Below are 22,003 nucleotides of genomic sequence, written 5' to 3'. Positions count from 1 at the left end.
CTCCCCATAGAGGTCTGCCATGGATCTTCCAATTCTGTTGTTGCCATGCAGGTAACCAGGTTGTCAGTCCCTTAAAAAACTACCCAGCTGTCAGTATAGATGTAGAATTCATTTCCAGGTGATAACCTATCGATTACCAGGGCAACAGCTTGTAATTCTGCCTGATTATTTGAACCGGCAGTTCCTTCGTCAAATAACACAGTTTCTGTTCATGAGCAATAAGCCACTGCAGTCCAGGTCCTACCATCTGATCCAATTTTAGCAGAACTATCAGTAAACCATGCATGTTTCTGTTTTTCTGCATCTAAATTATCAAATGGTAATGCTTCAGTAATTGGGGATTTTGGAAGCTCATGTCGCTGTTGTTCTGTCGCATCAGCATCATCCAAAATTACCAGTCCAGCCAACTGTTATTGTACTTGAGATACTCCAGGCATGATGTTGGCCCTTTCCTGTAAATACCACTTCCATTTCTGCACAGTTGAAGATTGTGCTATTAGAGTTTTCATTAAATTATTATCTCGTAACCACCCCTGGATTGGGTAGTCTATTTTAACTGTCATTGTTTGTTGTTTAGTTATTCCTTCCACATGAATCAATACTGTGTACACTGCTAGCACATGCTGCTCAAGTGGGCTATATCTCATCTGCGCTCCAGTCAGGGATTTGGACCAAAATCCCAAGGGTCTCTTTTTCCCAGTGTCATCCTGCCACAGCCCCCAAGACATAACATTATTGGCAACTGTTGCTTCAAGGATAAAAGGTTGCTGTGGATCAACTGGGCCCAGCCCCACACTCTGCTGTAGGGCCTTTTTTGCTTCTTTGAAAACCATTTGTTGCTTGGGACCCCACTGAAAGTCACATTTTTTCCTTGTTACATAGTGAATGGGTCGCAAAATCAGTCCGAGGTGAGGTACAAATGCTCTCCAAAAGCCCATTGCTCCCAAGAAGGCCTGTACCTGCTGTTTCGTGTTTGGGACTGCAGTTTTCTGAATACTCTCTAGTGCTGCTGCAGGAATGTCCCTTTTCGCTCCATTCCAAATCATACCAAGGAATTTTACTGATGTCCCTTGTGTTTTATTCTCATTTATAGCCCACCCTCTGTTCTGAAGGTGCTGAATTACAGTTTTTAGTGCGATATCCACATCAGATTTTTCTCCAGTAATCATTATGTCAATGTAATGGAAAATAGTCACTTTGTCTAGCTGTAACTTGGCTAGGTCTCTAGCCACTAGTCCATGACACAGGGTAGGGCTGTGCAGATATCCCTGTTGTAACACTTGGAAGGTATACTGCCTTCCCTTCCAGGTAAAAGCAAATTGGGCCCTGCTTTCATCTGCTGTCGGAATGGAGAAGAAGGCATTTGCTAAGTCCAAAACTGCATGATATGGTCCAACAGATGAAGACAGTCTTTCCACGATCATAACAATGTCTGCAACAGCTGCCACTAAGGGTGGGGCCACCTTGTTCAGACCTTGATAATCTACAGTCATTCGCCATGATCCATCAGGTTTCTTTACTGGCCATACCGGACTGCTGAATGGACTCACTGTTGGCTCAAGTATGCCAACCCGAAGCAGTTCTTGGATCGTCTCAGTGATTTCTGCATGCCCACCTCGAATACGATACTGTTTGATGTTTACTATTGTTTTCGGTGTGGGAATATAAAGTGGTTGCCACTTAGCATTGCCTCGGACTGCAGCCTTAATTGTGTTGACTGAACAATGCCGCACTCCAAATCTAAATGGCCCTACAGTGGTTTCCAAAGTTCTACCCTTTAACACATCTATTCCTAAAATATGCTCAGGTACTGAAGCTATTACTGCTTTAATGAAAATAGGAATACCATCCCCAAAAGCTATCTTAACCTTCGTTTTGGTACCTAGTGTTTTTGCCCCTCCATAACCATCAAACTCTACATATTGTCCACAAAATTTGCGGGGGTTGCCTGCAAAAATGGTTATTTCTGATCCTGTGTCTACCAGAGCCATTACATGCTGTGGCCCTCCCCTCCAAAAAATGGTAAGAGGTACGTAAGGGCGTTGGTCCCCAGGTGTAATTGCTCTTACTGTACCCCTAGCTACTGGGGACCCGCCTACTAGTCAATTTGTCTGTTTTTTTTCAACCAGGGTTCTCCATTCCTTTTCTCCCCAATCTCTCACATCACTGAATTCCCCCTTTTGCCACTGTGCTAACTCATCAGTAGGGATGTCAGGATATAATTGATTCCACCCTACCTTCCCTTCAGTGGTACTTCTGGTTGGACGTTTTGTAGGGGTTTGCTTTTTACCCGCAAAGCTTGATCCTTTCTCCTTTTGTTTTTGCTTCCACTTTTTATATAATTCCTCAGTAGCTATCCCATCTATTTCCGCAACTTGTACCCCCCACCTTAATAGATCCAGAAACATTTGCTTTCTTGTAACTTTTTCACCAGATTTATCTTTTGATTTCTCTGCATTTGCTTTTCTAGCTCTTCTCTGCTCTTTTTCTTCCACTAATTCTGCCATTTGATTTAGAGTGGCTATTACATCTCATATCTGTTGACCTACACAGCCTGCCAGTGCAGCCATCAGCTGCCCTTCCCACCACTGTGGTGCATTTTTGATCAATTTACTTCTCATATTGCTGGTCATCATTTGTGCATCTGGTCCTTTCGGAAGCACTAATGCCCCATTCCTTAATCCCAATGAATAAATGGTAGCCATTTCTCTTAACTGTTGTATTGCCTCTGCTATTGTTTTCCAAGACTTATGTTCATCAGCTACTGCTGTAGCACCAGACCAAGTAGCTCGGAAAGCCGAGGCTAACCACACCACCAGTGTATTCACCTGGGGATCATCATGATTCACATTATTTACTATTTGTTTTAACCATGGGTGAAACGCCAAGCATGCACACTGGTGCATTTCTTCGGCATTTAGAGACACTGTTTCTCCCCCTGTATCCCAAACCCGAAGAAATCACGCTAAAACAGTTTCCCCTGGCTTTTGCTTTTAGGTTTGGATTACATTTAATAATTCAGCTTGGATATAACTCCGCACCTCAACCCATTGTTGTGGCGCCGCCCCCCCAGTATACTGTCCCTTTCTCTCAATAACTGGGCATGCCTCTACTGATGGGGAATTTACTATTTCAAAATCACTGTTACCCTCATCAGATGAGGGGAGATCACCTTCCCACTTCTCGGGGTCAAACTCTGACTTACACAGCAAAGCACGAACCCGAGGCCTTGAGGGTGGGCGACGCTTTCTTCCATTCCGCTGTCTATGCTGCTGAATTATTCGAGTAGCTAAAGTCACTGAATTAGATTTCCAGTGTTCATCTTCCTCTCCTGCTTTGACAAGTGCCATACCTGCCTTTTCTAAGGCATCTCTATCCATTCTGTGTGTTTGGGCATGTTCTTTACATTGCTCTTCTAACTCTAAAACCTTTTCTTTTAGTTTCTTTACATCTCTGTCTAATTCCTGAATTGCCTCAAAGAACAACCATCCAGCTGCTCCCACCCCTTCCTTCACCTTTTTCCCCTTATCATCCAATTTTAGTTCCGATAAAGCTTTAGCTATACTATCGGGATCTGCCTTAGGTCTTTCTTGCAAAGGTTTTGGGGAAGGAGGGGGTGAAACCTGACTTAACACCTTAGCAAGAGGATCCCATTTCCCAAACAATGCTGGCATCATAGTACCAATGCCCAACTTATTTGGGGTGCCTGACACAGCATCCTTCTTACCTATGCCTATATGTTTTAAAGGAAAAAAACATTGGTTGTTGTGACATTTCCACTGCAAACCTCAGACCCTGCTCGCTGCGCCAAATGAACTAGTCCGTTACTTTAAAGTCTGAGGTTAATACAGGATTAGAAATGACACAAGACACCAAGGCTCAAACTTAACAATTTATTGAATAAAAAATGACTAGATAAACAGAAAAAGACTAATAAATCATGTACTTACAAGCATATGCATAAACAAAATCATCTTTGCCACTGATAGGGAGACTTCAATCCTATCCAGTGCAGCTATCTGTTCTGTCAAGGCAAGGCGGACACTGGCAAAATGGCTCTAAACTCAGTTCAGGCTGGTACTGTGATCAAATCCAGATGATGATGATTTCCATTTTAGCCTTTGAGCTTTTTATAGTCTTGAACAAACAACAGGGTCAGCAGGTTCAACTAATGACATATTGATCACAAGCTCATCATGAGTTAATGGAATATTGTAGAAAATATGACATTACAAGCTCATCATGAGTTGATGGAATATTTTAGAAAATTACAGATCATTTCCTAAGTTGTAAACAAGTCTCGTAATGTCTGGTTTTATGCCTTACTTCCCTTTTTCAAAGAACAGTTATCTCACAAGCTTGTGATATAGTTCCTCCTTAAAATCCCCATATTATGGTAAACATCTTTAAAGCTGATAAACAACTTATACGTTAACAAAAGTTCAGTAATACCAGTAATCAGTGAGCAAGGCCTGCTCTTAAGCATATTGTATTGTTACAATATTAGCAGCATATAGTGAGGTAGTGGCATGTCAGATCTAGCAATAATCAATCTAGCAATAATTAAACATACACAGTGATATGTGGCTCGAGGCATAATAAAAACTGGTGGACTGTGTGGATCCGTCACATGTTATCTTCAGTAGGCTGTAGAAGTCTTCCAAAGTTGGTATTGTATTTGTATTCCATCTTCTTGTTATACACTTCCTTGAGATTGTAAGTATTGTCCAAACTAGATAAATATTTGACTCATTCAAATGAGGAGCTTCGTACACATTCAATAATACTAGAGCTTTAGATAATTTAAATGATTCATTAAATAAAGTTTGTAAAATGTTTTTAATACCATTCCAAAAATGGCTTAATTTTAACACAGTCGAAAAAAATGTGATTCCAGTCTGCATTGTATATTTGCTCACACCTCCAAAATACTCCCTTTGTGGAAGAATTAATTTTAGTAATTCTGTCTGGTGTTAAGAATGCTCTGTACAAGCATTTCCAATTAAAAACTTTCCAGTATTGTGTAAAGGATGTATGTTTTATTGATAATAAAATATTTGATTTAATTTCTTCAGTTAGCTGTAATGAGTGTCCTTTTGTTATACAAGTCCAATATGAGGATTTGGGTGTTGTTTTATAATTTATCAATATCTTGTAAAATTTTGAAATACTATTTCCCATGTCATAATCATTATATATGATTTCATATAGTTATTTCGTAAGTTTGGGTATTTCTTTAAATGAAGAATTACTAATTATTCTGCATAAATCTTGCGGATACGCCCAAATGCTTTGCATAGTTAGCCAGTCTTGTTACAGAATTTTGTATGTTGTTTCTGTTATTTGCATATCCAGAAATTTTAGTTCTTCGATACATTAAAACCAACAAACAAATCCTTTCTGTTCCCAGGAATTAATTATTTCTCTGTATATTTTATGTGGATAGCTCTTTGTAACTATGAATGGTGTTAAAAGATCAAACCAGATTTTTAAATCTATATTTGCATTAATAATTTTCCTAAATGATTCAATGTAATAATCATGCAATTTTTAGTGGGTTTAGTTATGTTATATTGCATACTATTACATATGTGCCATGGCAAATTGTTTTTATCTGTTTGAAATTTGTTTTTGTAAATCAGATTCATTTATTGATATTACAGTTAGTAATTCTTTCCAATTTGCAGAATAACTTGGACTTATCCAATCTGAGATTGTTTTAGATATTGATGCTTTTATATATTTTTCTATATCAGGAAAGTTTAATCCTCCCTGTTTCCATGGTCTTATGAGATTTGAAATATTCTTTCAGTGGTGAACAAGTTAAAAATGGCTTTCAGTATATTTTTCTGAAAATGTAAAATAAATGTTCTGCTTTTCAGTGTAGTACAGAGTGTACTTAGTTTAAACTCTTGGCTAAAGCATATAGCTTGGCATTCATTGTTATTAGAAGTCAGAAGTAAAATATTTAATCTTTATAAACTATGCAGTTTGTGAAATTTATTATCTACAAGCAGGTCAAGACAAACTCTTGTATGCAGCTGTGTCTCGTCATCAGGACATGCAAGATAAGAGCAAGGCCGAGGAGTTATTCTTAAGAAATGGAATGTTTGAAATATGGGAAACAAACTGTCAGCAGACCAGCTTCAAAGGAAAGACTTATTATTTTGGCAAATTCTCTAAACTGCTGATGTAGGCAAGAAAGAGACTATAAAGACTGGACTTGTTCTTTTGTATGAGAGGCATTGATTCTTGCAATTTGATGCTGTAAGCTGAAGTACGGTTTTGTTATGTATCTTTCATTGTTATACTAGATGTCTACTTCATATGCAGTGAAGGAATGTCATATCAGATTGAACCATCTCAATTGCCTTTATTGAGTAATGATGCAGACTACCTTTCAGTGTAGAAATATAAATTTTACAGTCTGTATGATGTATTAAAGCTATTCTGTTTCTTTTGGGAAACCATACAAATTTTATTAGGCTTATTTCTTTTGAGTATATTCCTTTCTGGTAACAGTTGTATTGCCAAAGCTATATATAGAATCTTGGGTAGTAAAATAATTTTTATTAACTGTAGTCTATCTTCAAATGTTAATATTACTTTGTTCCACCTTTCCACATAGATTTTAATTGTATTGATGATATTATTGTAGTTTTTTTTAGACTAATTCATTATTATCCTTGCATAACTCAATTCCTAGATATTTTAAGGTAGATTATTGTTTCCGTATAATGTGATTCCCCTTCATCTCCAATTTTTTTAAATTTAAAAATAAAAATTTTGATTTTGATTTATTGAAATGGAGTCCTGAAGTCCTGTAAAATGTGTCAGTTAAAATATCTATGTCTTCTATGTCTTTTTTATATTAGATATTGTTAATAATATGTCATCAGCAAAGAGCATTACTTTAGAATTGTCTTAGTCTTTCGGGTTTTCCCGGTTAGGGGTCACCACAGCGGAACTCCGGTCCGCTAATGATTGACAGTGGATTTTTATGGTGCATGTTGCCAGCCCGACGCTCAACCTTCAGCGAAGGCATGCCCATTCACGCATGTCTTTCGGAGGCCACTCGACCGTGGGGAGGACATGCAGACTCCACACAGAAGGCACTCCAGCCGAGAATCGAATGGGAGAACCTCTTGCTGTGAGGCAACAACGTTACCGCTGTACCACCACGGCTTATATACTTTATAGTTATCAGAGGAAAATCTTTAATAGTCACAATGATCTATAGATTTCTGACATTTTAAACTTGAAAATAATAACATTTTCCTGTATTATTATACTGGTTTATGGAGCTCTCAAAATTCACTGCTCTCAGTTGGCCATCCATGCTCCGCCCTGTGTGTAGTAGATGTTTTGATTGGACTGGTGTGTGTTACCAGTTTGGAAGAAATTTCTACTTCATGCCTAACCTGTCTTGAGTTTCTAAACATGCCTTAAAAAGTGTGTATTGTTAAGCTGATAGTTTCCAAGGCTTCTGCTTTAGCTATACAATTTTGAGGAGATTTTTTGGGTACATAACCAAACCTTTTCAGATGACTAAACATCAGAAATTTTAAGTTGTGTTCTAGAGTCTGAAGTTTTACTTTGGCCTACTGCTATGCAGATAATCTAAAGCAATGGGAAGAAAGAGATAATTTAATGCAGGGAGTTTCTAGAATTTTTCAGGTCCCCAAATTCATCCCTTGTAAAACCTTTTCCACCTTTCAATGGACAGAATAAGCAGTGATCTCAGGCTAATAATAGGCAGGCTCTCAAGAAAAAAATGTCAGGAGTGTAACAACCCCAAATCCTAAAAAGAAGGGAATTTCCAAAAAAGGGTCAGGCACCAGCTTCACAACATCTGCCAGAGAACCTGGTCACCTTTCTCTCTTCTCCTGCCACTGTTTCCCTTCATTACTTGGAAAACTGTTTACTTGTGTCTTTTCCTTGTTGCATCTTCAGGGCAAGTATCTGAGTTGCAGACTTTCATGGTCCGGGATTCTTATCTGTCTTTCCATTAGAGATGAGGTCATTCTGCAACTTATGCCACATTTATGCCCAAGGTTGTCTCAGAGTTCACTTTGAATCAAGCCATCAACCTCCCAGTTTTCTAGCCAGATCCACAAAACAAGGGAGAACAGATATGGCATACCTTGGATGTGCACAGGCAACTCGGGTACTACCTTGACAGAACCAAGTCCTTCAGGAAAGCTGACCAGCCATTTATTTTCTATGCTGGGACTAAGAAAGATCAATCCATGTCTAAACAGACCATATGTATATGCTTGTTCTCTGCTGTTGTGGTTGATTACTCCCACCATGGCAGAACTTTTCCAGGCAGGGTTAGGGCCAATTCTACCAGGGTCTTGGCTTCTTCATTTGCATATACGAAAGGGGTGGACTTTAGAAACATTCTAGAGTTAGCAACTTGGTCCTGTTTTCTTACATTTACAGAGCACTATAAAATGGATTCCTTCTCTAGTTCCAGAGCAGACTTTGCAAAGACCATCCTTCAGGTGCTCTTGGACCCTTATCTTTCCTCTTCCCAGGTTGGGTAAGCTTTGGTAATCTACCTATAGGGTACTGCAGCTGTGAGAATGATAAACATAGTATAGTTGTGTAAGTTGCACTTGCCAATAATAGTAGGTATTCAAATTCTTCACGGCTGCAGTAGCTGCACCGACCCACCATTCCCATTTTTGTATATATTTGGTGTGGGTTACAACTTTTCTTGTTTAGGTCATGGTTGTTTGATATGGCTAGCTTTCATTTGTTACTGTAGTTGTGGTTATTTTAGGAAGAGCTTCCCTTTTTTTTCTGTAGGCAGCCAGAGTAACTGTGTGGGTGGGGGTTAGAGCTTTGTGAATCTGGCTGGGTGCTGTATCCTTGGCCGTATACAACCAATAGGCTACTGCAGCAGTAAATAGTTCGAATATCTACTGTTATGGGTAAGTGTAACTTACAAAACTGTACTTTTTTATGGGAATGTGTGGTTTTCCTACTGCTTACGTGACTTAGGAGATTGCTAGAACATAAAACAGGAAGCTTAACGAAGCATGTGATTGTAGGACTATGGCGCAGGCAGTTTTGTTTTACCTCCTCTGTTTGGCTGCCACAATGGATGGCTGTCATATGACAGCTCACTTCTGGATAGGAGACTTTGGTGCTTATTATACAAGACAGTAATGCCAGTATGGTGAGAGAGGAAAGTCCATATAGTTGGATCCCCCTCATGATTTTATCACACAAAAAACAATGTATGTTTATACATTTTTTTGTCTTTAGATGAAAAAAACTCCTCACTATTAAAATGTAACACTAATGTAAGATGTTTCATTTTAACATGAAAGACTGAGTCATGTCTTACACTTGCATATATATGACATTTTAACAGGAAAAGAAGAGAATTGCAGCAGAAAAGAAAGCAGCAATGGAATCCTCTAGGAAATCTCAAGAGGAAGCAAGCCAGAAGGCAAGGGAAGAAGATGCTAATGTTTATTCTTCTGTATCAGATGGGCAGCTGGAGCAAGCAAAGAGAAGACCGACAGCTGGGGGCAGAGTTTCCTCAATGCATGTTGATTATGAGTATTTTGAAATTGGTACGGGGCAGGTAAGACTAAAATTTAAAATAAAATGTGTATAGTATAAATATTGATTAGACACAATCATGTGTACATTAAAACATTTTTTCCTTTGAAATGTTGTAATGCCGCAGCAAACAAAATCATAAAAAAAAAAAAAAACAGAAAAAATGCTCATTGTGTAGGCATTTGAATTGTGTGTGATTACCTTTTCATGAGCTATGCACACTTTTAAAGGATTTTGTTCCTTGTTTTAATGCATTAAACACCCCACCGCCACTACCATCTTTCCTTCAGCAGTTCAGTTTTTACCCAGGCAGCTTGTTTATTCCATCAAGAGAAGAATGCTTGGTGGCAGAATTTTAAAGAGAAGTATCTTGTTACAATACAGATGCCTATGTTGTTCCTATCCTCACCACCTGATATACAGTGACACCAGTATGAGAAATGCATCCATGCTTCAACTCCCTTAGAAAAAAAATCTGAATAGAGAAACAGAAGCTGGAGTATTACTTATCAAGTTTTTTGGTTGTAATGGAAACATTTTGCAATATCAGTTATATTGCATGATGAAATGTTTTTACAGAGCATCGTTAAACTAATGATATTGTATATTTCAGTTGGTGGAATGTGGTCCGAGTCATGATAGTTGTAAGTTGATTAATGTCATTCCCTTTCTTAAGCCACTGATTTTTTTATTTGCAAACCACCACTTCAGCTGCGTGATGTTGCATACCAGATATTTTTGAAAGTCACAATAATAAAAAAATCATTTACTTGAAGTTAGTCAAGGACAGACTGCATATTAATTCGCATACTGTTGGGCTATCCAATGTGTTGCTGTATAGGGGAAGACCACTAATAAGACATGGAGCTTGCATCAAGTGACTTAATGATGTGCCATAGGCATCTGTAGTAAATGTCTGTTAACCCTTCTAGTAGACAACAGTGGATGTGCATTTAAGGAGGTGACAGTACAATAAACAGTACAGTGCAGTTACAGAATGATGCACCTGTTTTACAGGAATACTAGCAAAGCTGTGTAAAACTGATTGTCAAAATTAAATGCTGAAAAGTTGCATTGCTTATACTTAAAATAAATAAATAAATAAATTTAAAAAATAGAAATACTTCTGTAAATGTGGACTATTTTACTGGACACCTCAGTGTACAATTTTGCAGATGTTAATTTCATAATCATTTTGGTTCAAGAGCTATATTTATAATACTCAAAACATCACGCATAAACTACCAAGACAAAAACTACTCGAAAATAAAAGTAGACTGGAGGACAAAACCAAACCCGGCAAAGACCAATCCATTTAATGAAGCGCTTTTCGTTACAATTATACTGTAACTTCATCAGATACAAAGACAGCTTTACGACATTCTTTTATAAACAACATTAAAGTCATATGGTACACAAACAAATGTAAAAAAATGTTTTATGTAAAGCATTTATTTTCATGTGTTTAATCATTCTATATCAATTGAAACATTTTTTAGTGTATTAATTAACCCACTTTTTAATGTGTTATGATTTATGATATGTAGTTAGCTGATTGGTGTTTGTGTACCATATGACTTTAATGTTGTTTATAAAAGAATGTCAAAAAGCCGTCTTTGTATCTGATGAAGTTACAGTATCATTGTAATGAAAACCACTTCATTAAACAGATTTGTCTTTGCCGGGTTTGTTTTGTCCTCCAGTCTACTTTTATTTTCGAGTAGTTTTTGTCTTGGTAGTTTATGCGTGGTGTTTGTCATGGCGACTGGTGGACCTGATAACCTGACAAGCCCAAGTTTATTTAATCAACAACAAAACCGGACTGACTTTTTTAATTTAACAGCTCTCATCAATCAGCTAACACAGTGGGTGGATCATTTGGCTACCCGTCTTGAACATTGTGATACTCAGCAGAGCAAACTGTTATCAAGGAAACAATAACATACCCGGTTTGACTTCCTCTAATTCCACGCAACATTTGCTTATTCAGCCGTCTATTAACAACCGTTCACCTAATGGTCGGACTACTTCTGGTAATAGCACTCAGTCAATCCCCCCCAGCACAACCATCCTCCAGTCTACTTTTATTTTCGAATACTGAAAACATACCTAAACACACTGCTGCTAGGAATAAGAGCATTTTAATAAATTTGTTTGTTCCTTTTAAGATCACTCACACAAGTGCTGTTTATTGTTCATTTTAAAAAGAACATTGTAGATCAATGCATGTGTTATGTACCTTTAAGAAGCTATCTAAGGGGCTTGCACAAGTGTATAAATACTGAGAACATACAAGCCTGGCTGCCAATTTGTAGTAAGTTGTTGAGATGTAAGCATGTTTGTCTGTAAGGTCTGTCTGTTAATCAGTTTGTTTATATTTTATGATGCTGCTGCTGCTATCGATCCTGATGTGTTTCTGTGTAATAAAGAATCTAAACAAACTATCCCACCTGTTTGTCTTCTGTGTTAGAGAGGGAAGAGCAACATGGTGTCAGAAGTGGGATGCTAAAACGACTTGTTGCCAGAAAGAGTTCCAGTTTCTCCACTTTGAGTCTCTGAGGCATCTGGTTGGTATTGGAGTAATATACAGGAGTGAATCATCCCTACTGCATGTATAAATCGCAAAACAGGTCAGAAACTAATTTCAGATATTAAAACTTGTTGAAACTATTTCTTATTCACAAAATATGAAACGAAGCATAAACTAAAATGTCCAATATTGATAAAAATATTCAAATTACTGCTGAAAGTGTTTGAAATATAGTCTAAATTGCATAAAACAAATAAAATAAGGGGGAATGACCACATTTTCCCTAAGCACACATTTTTCATATTAAAGATATCTGAGTTATCAGAAGTGTATGAAGTGTTTGCATGTTTGCGCAGTATTACAGTAAAGTTATTTCACAAGATACCGCCATTTCAGAGCATATTTCATAAAGTATAGTGTTTCAGAGAGTTTATTGTGCATTTGAATGTTATTACGAGCTCTCACAGCACAGCTTGTTCATACATAATTACAAGGGCCATATTTTTTCATTGTACTTGTGCAAACTTTGTTGGCATGACAGATGGATTTCAAAAACTGAGTTCAGTTGTGTTCGACAATAATATTGCAGAGAACTGGAGACTGTTTCAGCAAGAGTATGACATTTTCATACAGGCTGCATTCTCTGATAAAGATGACTGTACAAATGCATTTGTTCTACTTAATTTAGCTGGGTCAGAGCCATTAAACGAGAATGTTCATTTATGTATGCACCCACTATCTTTGCAGGAGAGGGGGAAAACAATCATATTGTTGTACTGGCTGAGTCAAGGGAGGACCCTGAGTGCTTAAAACTTAAATTTAGAGAAATGTGTAACCCCCAGACAAATGTTACAATGGAAGGGCATTTATTTTATACAAGGGATCAAAAGCTTGGTGAAACTTTTGCAGCATATATAACTGATTTGAGAAATACGGCTAAAATATGCAGATTTGGTGATGAGTTGATAAAAGAGAGAGTTCTCTGTGGTATCAAGGATGATGCTTTGGAAAGATTTTGCTCCGTGACAGTGATTTAACTTTGAATAAGGCCATTGAGATTTGTCAGATATAGGAGCTCATAGAAAAGCACACATATATGCTTACAAATGAGAGATGCATGCTTCCACTAACTTCTAGAGCTCATGTTGATAGTATGCAGCATGTGGTTAACATAAACAGGCCCATTCACATTGTAGCAACTGTAGCCCCTGCAGCACTCACTGGTAAACCCCAAAACTTTCCAGCAAGTTCCAGAGTTTGCACAGTCTCAGTGAAGCAGAAGAGTGAGTCAGCAAACTCAAAGCATGGCCCCCAGCCTACTTTCATTGCCAGCTGTCCTAATTGTGGTGGAAATCATGAGTCTAAAAAGGAGAGATGTTTAGCTTTTTGTCATCAATGCCACAGATGCAATAAGTGGAATCATTTCAAGAGGTTGTGTAAATCAAAAGGCACACATTCTTTTATTAAAAGGGAACATTTCAAGACACAGGTTGATCAGTTAGAAAGCTGTGACCCTGTGTAACGTACTTTTTCTGTTGATGGTGTGTCAGTGCTTAATGAAACAGTCAGCACTGTAGATTTATGGGCAAAGAATGAAGTATTTTGTATTGTTCACATAAATGGAAAGCCCATAGAGCTCAAAGATGACACAGGTTCCAAGTGCAATGTTATGTCAGCTGAAACATTTGCTAGTGTGTGTAATGGTGAAAGGCTTGATATGGCAGTGTGTGCAAAGCTTGTTGCTTGTGGTGATGAAGAAATTCAGACTGAAGGCTTAGTAGTGCTTTCATGTTACTCTGCTAGGAGAAGTTCCAGTTTGTTATTGTATGTGGTCAAGATACACATTCAGTCATTATAAGGGCACAGAGACAGTTTGAAAATTGGACTGCTTTCATTTAATAAGGAAGTCCATCATGTTAGTGTGAAAGACCACTACTCTAATTTCACCCAACATATTTTTTTATGTATGCTGATCTTTTTGGAGACAGACTAGGCAAGCTTCTAGTTGTGTACTCCATGAAGTTAGACCCAGATGCCAATCCGGTTATCAGCCCAGCCTGGAAAGTTCCAGTAGCTATGCAGGACTGAGTCAAAGCTGAGCTAGATGGTGTGATTTGTCCAGTAGATGAACCAACTGAATGGGTTTCTTCCATGGTGGTAGCTCATAAGAAAAGCTCAGATAACATCAAAATATGTATTGATCCACAGGATTTGAACAAAGCACTAAAAAGACCTTATCTAATTTGCACAGTCAAAGAAATTGCATCTCTGATGCCAAATACCACTGTTTTTTCTGTCTTAGATGCAGAGAGTTCATTCTGTCAAATTTTCCTTGACAAGAAAGTTTAATTGCTAACTATATTAGTACTCTGTTTGAAAGGCACAGATTTTTGAGAATGCCATTTGGGATAAATTCTGCAAGTGAAGTCTTTCAATATGCAATGGAGCAAACTTTTTCTGGGTATCCTTGTGCTGTTATAGTAGACGACATACTAGTAGGAGGCAATGGTGAAACTGAGCATGACAGAGCACATCGAATGATTCGTAAGCTCAATCCACAGAAATGCAAATTCAGGCTATAAGAGGTTATTTATGTTGGTCATTTATTTACCAGTTCAGACCTACGACCAGACCCTTCTAAGCAAACAGACATTCTCGAGATGCCAGCTCCAGACAATGTTCAAGCCCTGCAATGTTTTCTTGACATGGTTAACTATCTAGGCAAGTTCATTACAGATTTGAGCCAACTTTCAACACTACTCAGACAGCTGACAAGGAAAGATGTTTCCTGGTTTTGATTAGCACAGCACCAAAGAGCATTTGATGTTCTGAAACAGGGAATTGCCAGTCCACATACTCTCAGATACTATGTTGTTAACAATACAGTCACTCTTTCATGTGATGCTTCTGATTTTGTCTAGGTGCAGCCATTCTACAAGAGGGTCAACCTGTTGCCTGTGCATCGAGAACTCTTACGTAAACTGAAATGCAGTATGCTCAGATCGAGAAAGAGCTTTTGGCAATTTTGTTTGCATTTTCAAAGTTCCATGATTATGTTTATGGTAAACCTATCCAGATTGAAACAGACCACCAACTTCTAGTGACTCTCTTGAGAAAGCCTATGCATACAGCTCCAGCCAGATTGCAACGTGTGATGTTGAGATTGCAGAAGTATCATTTTATTATTGTGTACAAGAAAGGTAAACTTCTTTATCTTGCTGATGCACATTGTCCAGATCAGCCAGAAACACCACTGAACAGTATGAGAATGAGAACCTTGATTTTGAAGTCATGGCAGTGACAAGTTTTTCCTCCACATGTCGTGATGAGCTGAGAGACCACACATCTGCAGATCCAGTATTACAGAGGCTCAACTACTTTATTCAAGAAGTATGGCTGTCAAAGCAGTCTAGATTACCTCAAGAAGTGCAGCCTTATTTTCCAAACATAGATGAGATTTTTGTCTGACAATGGTGTCATTATGAAAGGCCCAAAAGTAATTGATCCAAAGTCCTTGCAAAAAAGAGTACATTTCTGTCTTGCATTGTGGTCACCAGGGAGCAGACTCTACCAAAGGAAGGCCGAGATCTCTAGTATTTTGGCCTTCTATGTCAGAAGATATTGAGAGAGTGTTGTTAACTTGTTCTGTGTAATAGCACTAAGTTACATCAACAGAAAGGACCACTTCATCTAAACCAGATTCCTGAACTAACTTGGTCAACAGTGGCTACTGACATTTCCGAATGGACTGGTCAACATTACTTGGTGTTAGTAGACTTGTTTAGATTGGTTCAAGATTGACCTATTTCCTAATCTAGTTACTGTCATCACTAAGATGAAACATTTTGTAGTCCATGGTAGTCCACACAAAGTTATTTCTGACAATGGCACACAGTTTACAAGCCAACAGTTCAAAAGATTTGCCAAAGAGTGGGATTTTACTCATGTTATGAGTAGCCCAGAGAATCCGCAGTCAAATGGTTTCCCAGAACATGCAGTTCAAAGTGCAAAACAGTTACTAGAGAGGTCAAAATGAGACAATAGTGATATTTTCCTGAATCTCTTGAATCTCAGAAATTTTCCATGTGATAAAAATCTTGGTTCACCTGCCCAGAGACTTCTGTCAAGACAAACCAAGAACCACACTAACAATCAGTAGTCAATTGTTGGTTCCGTGTGTCAAGAACAACAGGGCAGTGAACAATCTGTTGAAGAAGCGTTTAACCCAGAAGTCCTACTATGATAAGACCAGCAAACTGCTTAATCCATTACGAGAAGAAATGGTAAGGATGCAAAAGTCCAAAGGTTATGATCAGATTGGAGTCTTAAAGAATATTTGCTCAGAGCCGATCTTGTACATAGTAGAATCATAAGGAATAGAGTTTAGGTGGACTCAGAAACATTTGATGCCAGTGTCTGAGCCTGTACGACAGTACATAGCCTGTGAGAAAGACCCTTTAACTCAGAGTGAGTTATTTACCTTTGAGAAGCTAAGGGTTTGCACAAGTGTATAAATACTGAGCATTTGTGATTCTGACTGCCATTTTGTAGTAAGCTGTTGAAATGTAAGCATGTATGTCTGTAATGTTAATCAGTTTGTTTATATTTTATGATGCTGCTATCCATCCTGATGTGTTTCTGTGTAGTAAAACATCTACATGAACTACCCAACCTGTTTGTCTTCTATGCTAGAGAGGGATGAGCGACAGATATGAACAGGTAGTAGGCCTCCTTAAAAATCTGAACAGGTTGTATTCTTTATTTTACCTACCTGAACTCCTTGCTTGAGTTGTTGCTCTATGGTTCTTGGACATTCGTTACCAAGCATTTTACTGCAGGATTTGGGAACCCCGAGATAGTCCGTTTTCATGCTCATCTGAGGTCTTTCTTGTGTAGTTCTTCTTAGCCCCTCCCACTCTATTTTACCAGATATGGCTACTTTTCAAATTATGAATATACTTCTGTTGGGAACACCTACTCCTGGATGACAATACCATTGGGGTTCAGCCTTGGGCTGGGATTCATAGATGTTTAGCCCAATGCATAATGCAAGTTAGCATGGATAGCAGCATTTCACAGGGAGTGGGTGATTCAGAAACAGTGGTCAATCTGGCAGCTGCAGGCAGCTGTCTCTTGGCAACTTTGAGACTCTTCCAGGCTTCAAACCTCCTCCCCTGCTCTTATAATGCACCTCATCTTTCTTTGTTTTCCAGATCTAGCATAGTATTTAAGCATGTTCACATATACTCACTTTTTGTGTTAATTTCAAATTTTATTTTTTGGCACTGCATGTTTTTCAGCAGAGTTATATATTTTTTTTATTTTTTAAATTGTTGATATTTTGTAGATCGGTTCCAATTTTTAGTTTTGGTTGTTTTGTTCTCCTCATCTTCTGCCACTATTACATATATATATTTATGGAATTTAGTGCTGTTCATTTTTGTTTTTCCTGAATTTTGATAAGGACAAGTCTTCAGTTTTTTGTAAAGGCATTGAATTTGGACAGAGTTCCAAAACCAAGGCACTTACACATTTTGTCTACTGTTGGGGGGAGGTCAAGCATCTAAATTCATCTAGTAGCATTTGCCATCAGAACATGAAAGGAAGAACTAGTTAATATTATTCATACTTAAGGGTTTTACATCCCCTCTCTCTGTTTCTTCAGAGCAGGAAAAGAAGAAAAAGAAGGATGAGTGGTTCCCTCCCAAACTGTCTTTTGTCAAGGTGTCTAGGTTAGACATTCCCCCTCAACCATCTAAAGAGCTGACTGCTATAACTGAGACAGGGAACTCTAATTAACCTGCTATTCAATGTACAGCCATCTTGCCTATCCTCAGATATATTTGCAAAGTTAAGATAACTATCCTGCTTTGTCAGCACATCATGGTGTCCTGCTGCTGTTACTCCAAAGAATGCCTCAAGATTTAAAAGACAAGCTCTCCCCTTAACAAATACATAATTTTCCATATCTAACAGAAGTGGATGTCATGTGTCAAGTTCTGTTATGGCTTGTCCCTTGCAGACTAATAGCTTTAAAATTGTTTGGCTCTGATATGATTTCCTCCCCTTTTATGCATTGGTGTCACTATAGCTGGTTGGGTCTATATTAGAAGAACAAAACGTTGAAAGAGCGAAGACTCTTTCGTCGATACATAAAACCTGAAGTCTGAAAACAGCACAGTTACAGAACAGCGATTTTTTTCCCAGGGAAAAAAGTTGCTGTTCCCAAAAAAAAAATGATAAAGATAAAATAAAGTGGGGGGCTTCACCCCCCCCCACATCCCCTACTTAAATATACCAACTCCGAGATCGCTCCACAGTGGAGAAAACAGCAAAGTCCCGAGAATGGTCCAGCGATTATTTTTCCCCGGAGAAAAAAATTAGTGTTCCGTAACTTCGCTGTTTTCAGACTTCGGATTTTATGTGTCGATGAAAGAGCATACGCTCTTGTCTCTTCGTTCTTCTAATATAGACCCAGCTGGTCTACCTAGGTGAAGGATGTTATCCACATGTGAAAATTTTGTGTGACATGATTAATCATCACGCAAAATAGTATTGGGTTTGGCATAATGGTTAATGTTTTCACCTCATAAACGCAAGGTGCAAAGTTTGATATTGACCTCTGGCTGTTGTCTAGGCTTAAAATGGCCCTTCAGATCAGTTAGCCTACATTCACCTATAAACCTGTTTAGTTAAGTTTTGCTTGGTCCTCTGTAATAAACCATGGCAGTGTGTTATCTGGTTCCATCATTATTTTATTGAGAAAAATAATAAATACATATTTTTTTTATTTTTCTCAATAAAAGTTTAAGCTGGTCCTTTTGGTTCATGGTCCTTCAGTCAGAGTCTTATACTTTCATTTTGAGTTGGCGCATTAGTGCTCAAGACACTGGTTTCCTGAATTTATTTTCATCTCTTATGGCTTCTTCATTTGAGTGAAAGTAACTCAACTTTTGAAGTTCTGATTTTTTTTTTCAGTTCTTTGTCCCTACTGTCTGAAGGCTGTCCTGTCTGTTAGTTCATTCATTCCCCATCACTAATAGAAGGAGTGGATGCGAAGGGATATTATTCATGCAGCCTTAAGTGCAGACATACAGATAAGCTATGTATAGTTAAGTCATCCTGTGGAGTGACCACACTAGGCAGCTTCCCCTCCACACACACTTGTGTGAGAGTGTTGCTAGTAAACAACAAAATCCTTTACAATAAGGTACCATGGGCTGTCTTCCTGGTCTCCACATGGAAATATTAACTGCACATGTATTCCCCTAAACATATAAACTATCCTTCACCATCATCCCCTTCGCATTTCTCAGCCTCAACCCTGATCAGCTCCAGGGCGCCATCCCTTAATTTTTTTAAGTTCTAATATAAAGTAGTAGTACCACAAACAATAAAGATACTTTGTAATTAAAAACAAAAAAAAAAAATTGTTCGCAGTGCATTACATAAGATTTCTCTGAATAGCTATGTGTGTGTGACAGAGGTACTAACGTTCTTCATTATCACTATTGCAGTATTATCACCTCTGGGATCTCTTGCCAAAGATAGCTCAACATCTGGCCAATATACCAAAGCCATTATTACCTAGGAGCATCTTACGTCTGATATATGCTCCCACCGCAAGCTTAGGCATAAAGGTGATGTACGTACACTCTCAATCCAGGACTCTGTTGCTGCCATTCCAAATGCCATTATTGTATGTTGGTCTGAGCACCCTTTATTTTGATGGTTGTACCGAGCCTATGCTTTCATGTCTGCAAGTTGTATTGTTTTGTTTTTTTTTAATATTTTTTGGTGGTTACATGCCATCCAGGAAAGGAAAATGTCAGTGTGGGAAGGAAGATTCCCCATAAGGACTGCCACAATAGGTGCCTATTCTGCTTAGATGCATCTCATGACCACCACACTCAGTGTTCCATCTGTCAGGTTTTCTTAACCAAAACTTATGTAACTGACTTTCTTGCCTTCCCATTTATTCTGAGAACCAGAGTCTGAAGCTGTTGGCCTAAGGTACCTTGCCAGAATCCACTTGCCCTGAGGTACAGCCCCCGCTTAAGAAGAAGGTCAAGAAATGTAGGCCTGAGTCTGACCGGCCTCTACCGGACATCGCTCTTGAGGTACTTGAGAACCTCAAAGGACAGTCTACTATTACCTTTTTTTTTTTTTTTTTTTTTTTAAACAAGTCCATTATTACTTTTGGTTTGTTCTGCCACTACCTTCTTAGAGGCTGACATGGACCGAACCTGCTTCTCATAAGTCCTTGGAGGCTTTGCAAACTTTCTCCACTGATATTGGAGGGGCATGACAGCTGATTACCTATGATGGGCCTAAAGGGATTCTTCAGATCCTTGTTAAGGAAGAGGTGCTGGGTACCTTGATTAAATCAAGGCAGGTGTCCAAAACAGCGCTTTATCAAAGCAGATGTCCCTTTGAAGAAAAGGCAGAAAACTAAACATGTGGTATCTGCTGTCAGGGATCCACAAAGAGAAAATCTGGACTTCACTCAAGGCTTGTTCTGTGCCTTGATGGCATTGAAGCATCCTCAGGGGGTTTCATTTCCTGCTTCCCCTTGGTCCTGTACTTCCAAAAGACCAAGGGACCTTGAGTCCCTCAGATGAGGACTTGGACTCTGATGTGGACTCTTTAACCTACTCCTCTGTTACCTTCTCCTTTAGACTGTGGATAAGTGGAAGAGGAATCTGTCAGTCTTGATCCCTCCTGTGGAGGAACTATCCTTTCGTGATACAGTCCTGCGTCTGATGCAACTCTTTTACTGGGATTACTCCCAGGTGTCCGCCATCCAACAAAGTTATTATGAGTTGCTGCAGATGGACTTTCCTGAACCTTCTGCTATCCCTTCTGTGTTGGCTGCCTTGTTGGTTAACTTCTCGGCTGCCTCCCTGGCACTAGACTCCTAGCCTCTATCCCCTAAGAAGCCTGACAGGTTCTGTAAGGTGCCAGATGCCTGCAAGTTCTTGTACAAATGCCCTTGCTCTGATTCAGTTGTGATTTCTATGTCCACAGATAAGTCTTCTAGGCTGCTGCCCCCTTCTAAGCTCCTCCTCTCGGACATGAACCATAGAGCTATGGAAAGGATTGGTAAGAACTTATACACTTTTGCTACTTTAACCTTTAGGGCTATAAATTACCAGACCCATATCTCAAGGTACATTTTATCTGTTCTCTCACAGACTGAGAAGATTGTATCTGACATGCCTGACCCTGAGGGCAAAGCCTCGCTTTTACTTTACTGGGTTCCACTTCTCTGTTTGCCTGTCATTCTATAAAATGCAGCTATGATGCCACAAATGCCTCCTGTAGAGCTGCTGCCTCTGCCTCTGTGATGAGGCACTATTCCTGGCTTTGCCTTCAAATATAAAAGCAAATCCCCTGGATGCTCCTCTAGATCACCAAACCTTGTTTGGCACAACAGTAACAGAGCTGTTTAACTCTCCCTGATCCTGCAAGGTTTTAATGAAATATTTGAAGCACGTCTTTGTTTCTCCCATTCCCAAGTTTCAGAGGAACTATCCTAGTAAGACTGTCTTTTTGTGTAGACTGCACAGATAGTCTTCCAATGGTAAGAAGGCTCCTAAGCATATTTTTTTGATAAGCCTACTCAAACGCCAAGACCCCAAAAGCAGTTATTTCCTGACAAGTCTGCAGCCATCTGACTTTCTGCACTCCCTTCCTGTTGAGCAAGTCCCCTTGTTCCTCAGGCTTGTTCTGTCTTTCTCAGTTTGGCAAAAAATCACAACAGACTCTTGGGTTCTCTCCATTATCAAGCAGGCTTACTTTATGGCCTGGAAAACCCTTCCCTCCTTCTCCAGTATCCCACAGTCTTTTACAGAACAACTCCCTCATTTTCCAGGAGTATTACAGGATCTCTTA

General features: G+C 38.8%; 1 protein-coding gene across 1 annotated transcript in view; it reads left to right on the top strand.

Moving 5' to 3' along the window:
• The window catches only part of LOC122788980 (SEC23 interacting protein), a 1,679,302-nt gene that overhangs the window by 995,121 nt on the left and 662,178 nt on the right, over positions 1 to 22,003 (top strand). Inside the window, exon 13 of the mRNA XM_044056073.1 lies at positions 9,386 to 9,601. Within this exon, the coding sequence (XP_043912008.1) occupies positions 9,386 to 9,601 (216 nt within the window). The remainder of the gene's footprint in view (positions 1 to 9,385; positions 9,602 to 22,003) is intronic.

Source organism: Protopterus annectens, chromosome 14.part0, assembly GCF_019279795.1.
Source record: "Protopterus annectens isolate FY-2018-M chromosome 14.part0, PAN1.0, whole genome shotgun sequence".
NCBI classification, from domain to species: domain Eukaryota; kingdom Metazoa; phylum Chordata; order Ceratodontiformes; family Protopteridae; genus Protopterus; species Protopterus annectens.
This window is presented reverse-complemented; position numbering and strand designations above follow the sequence as displayed.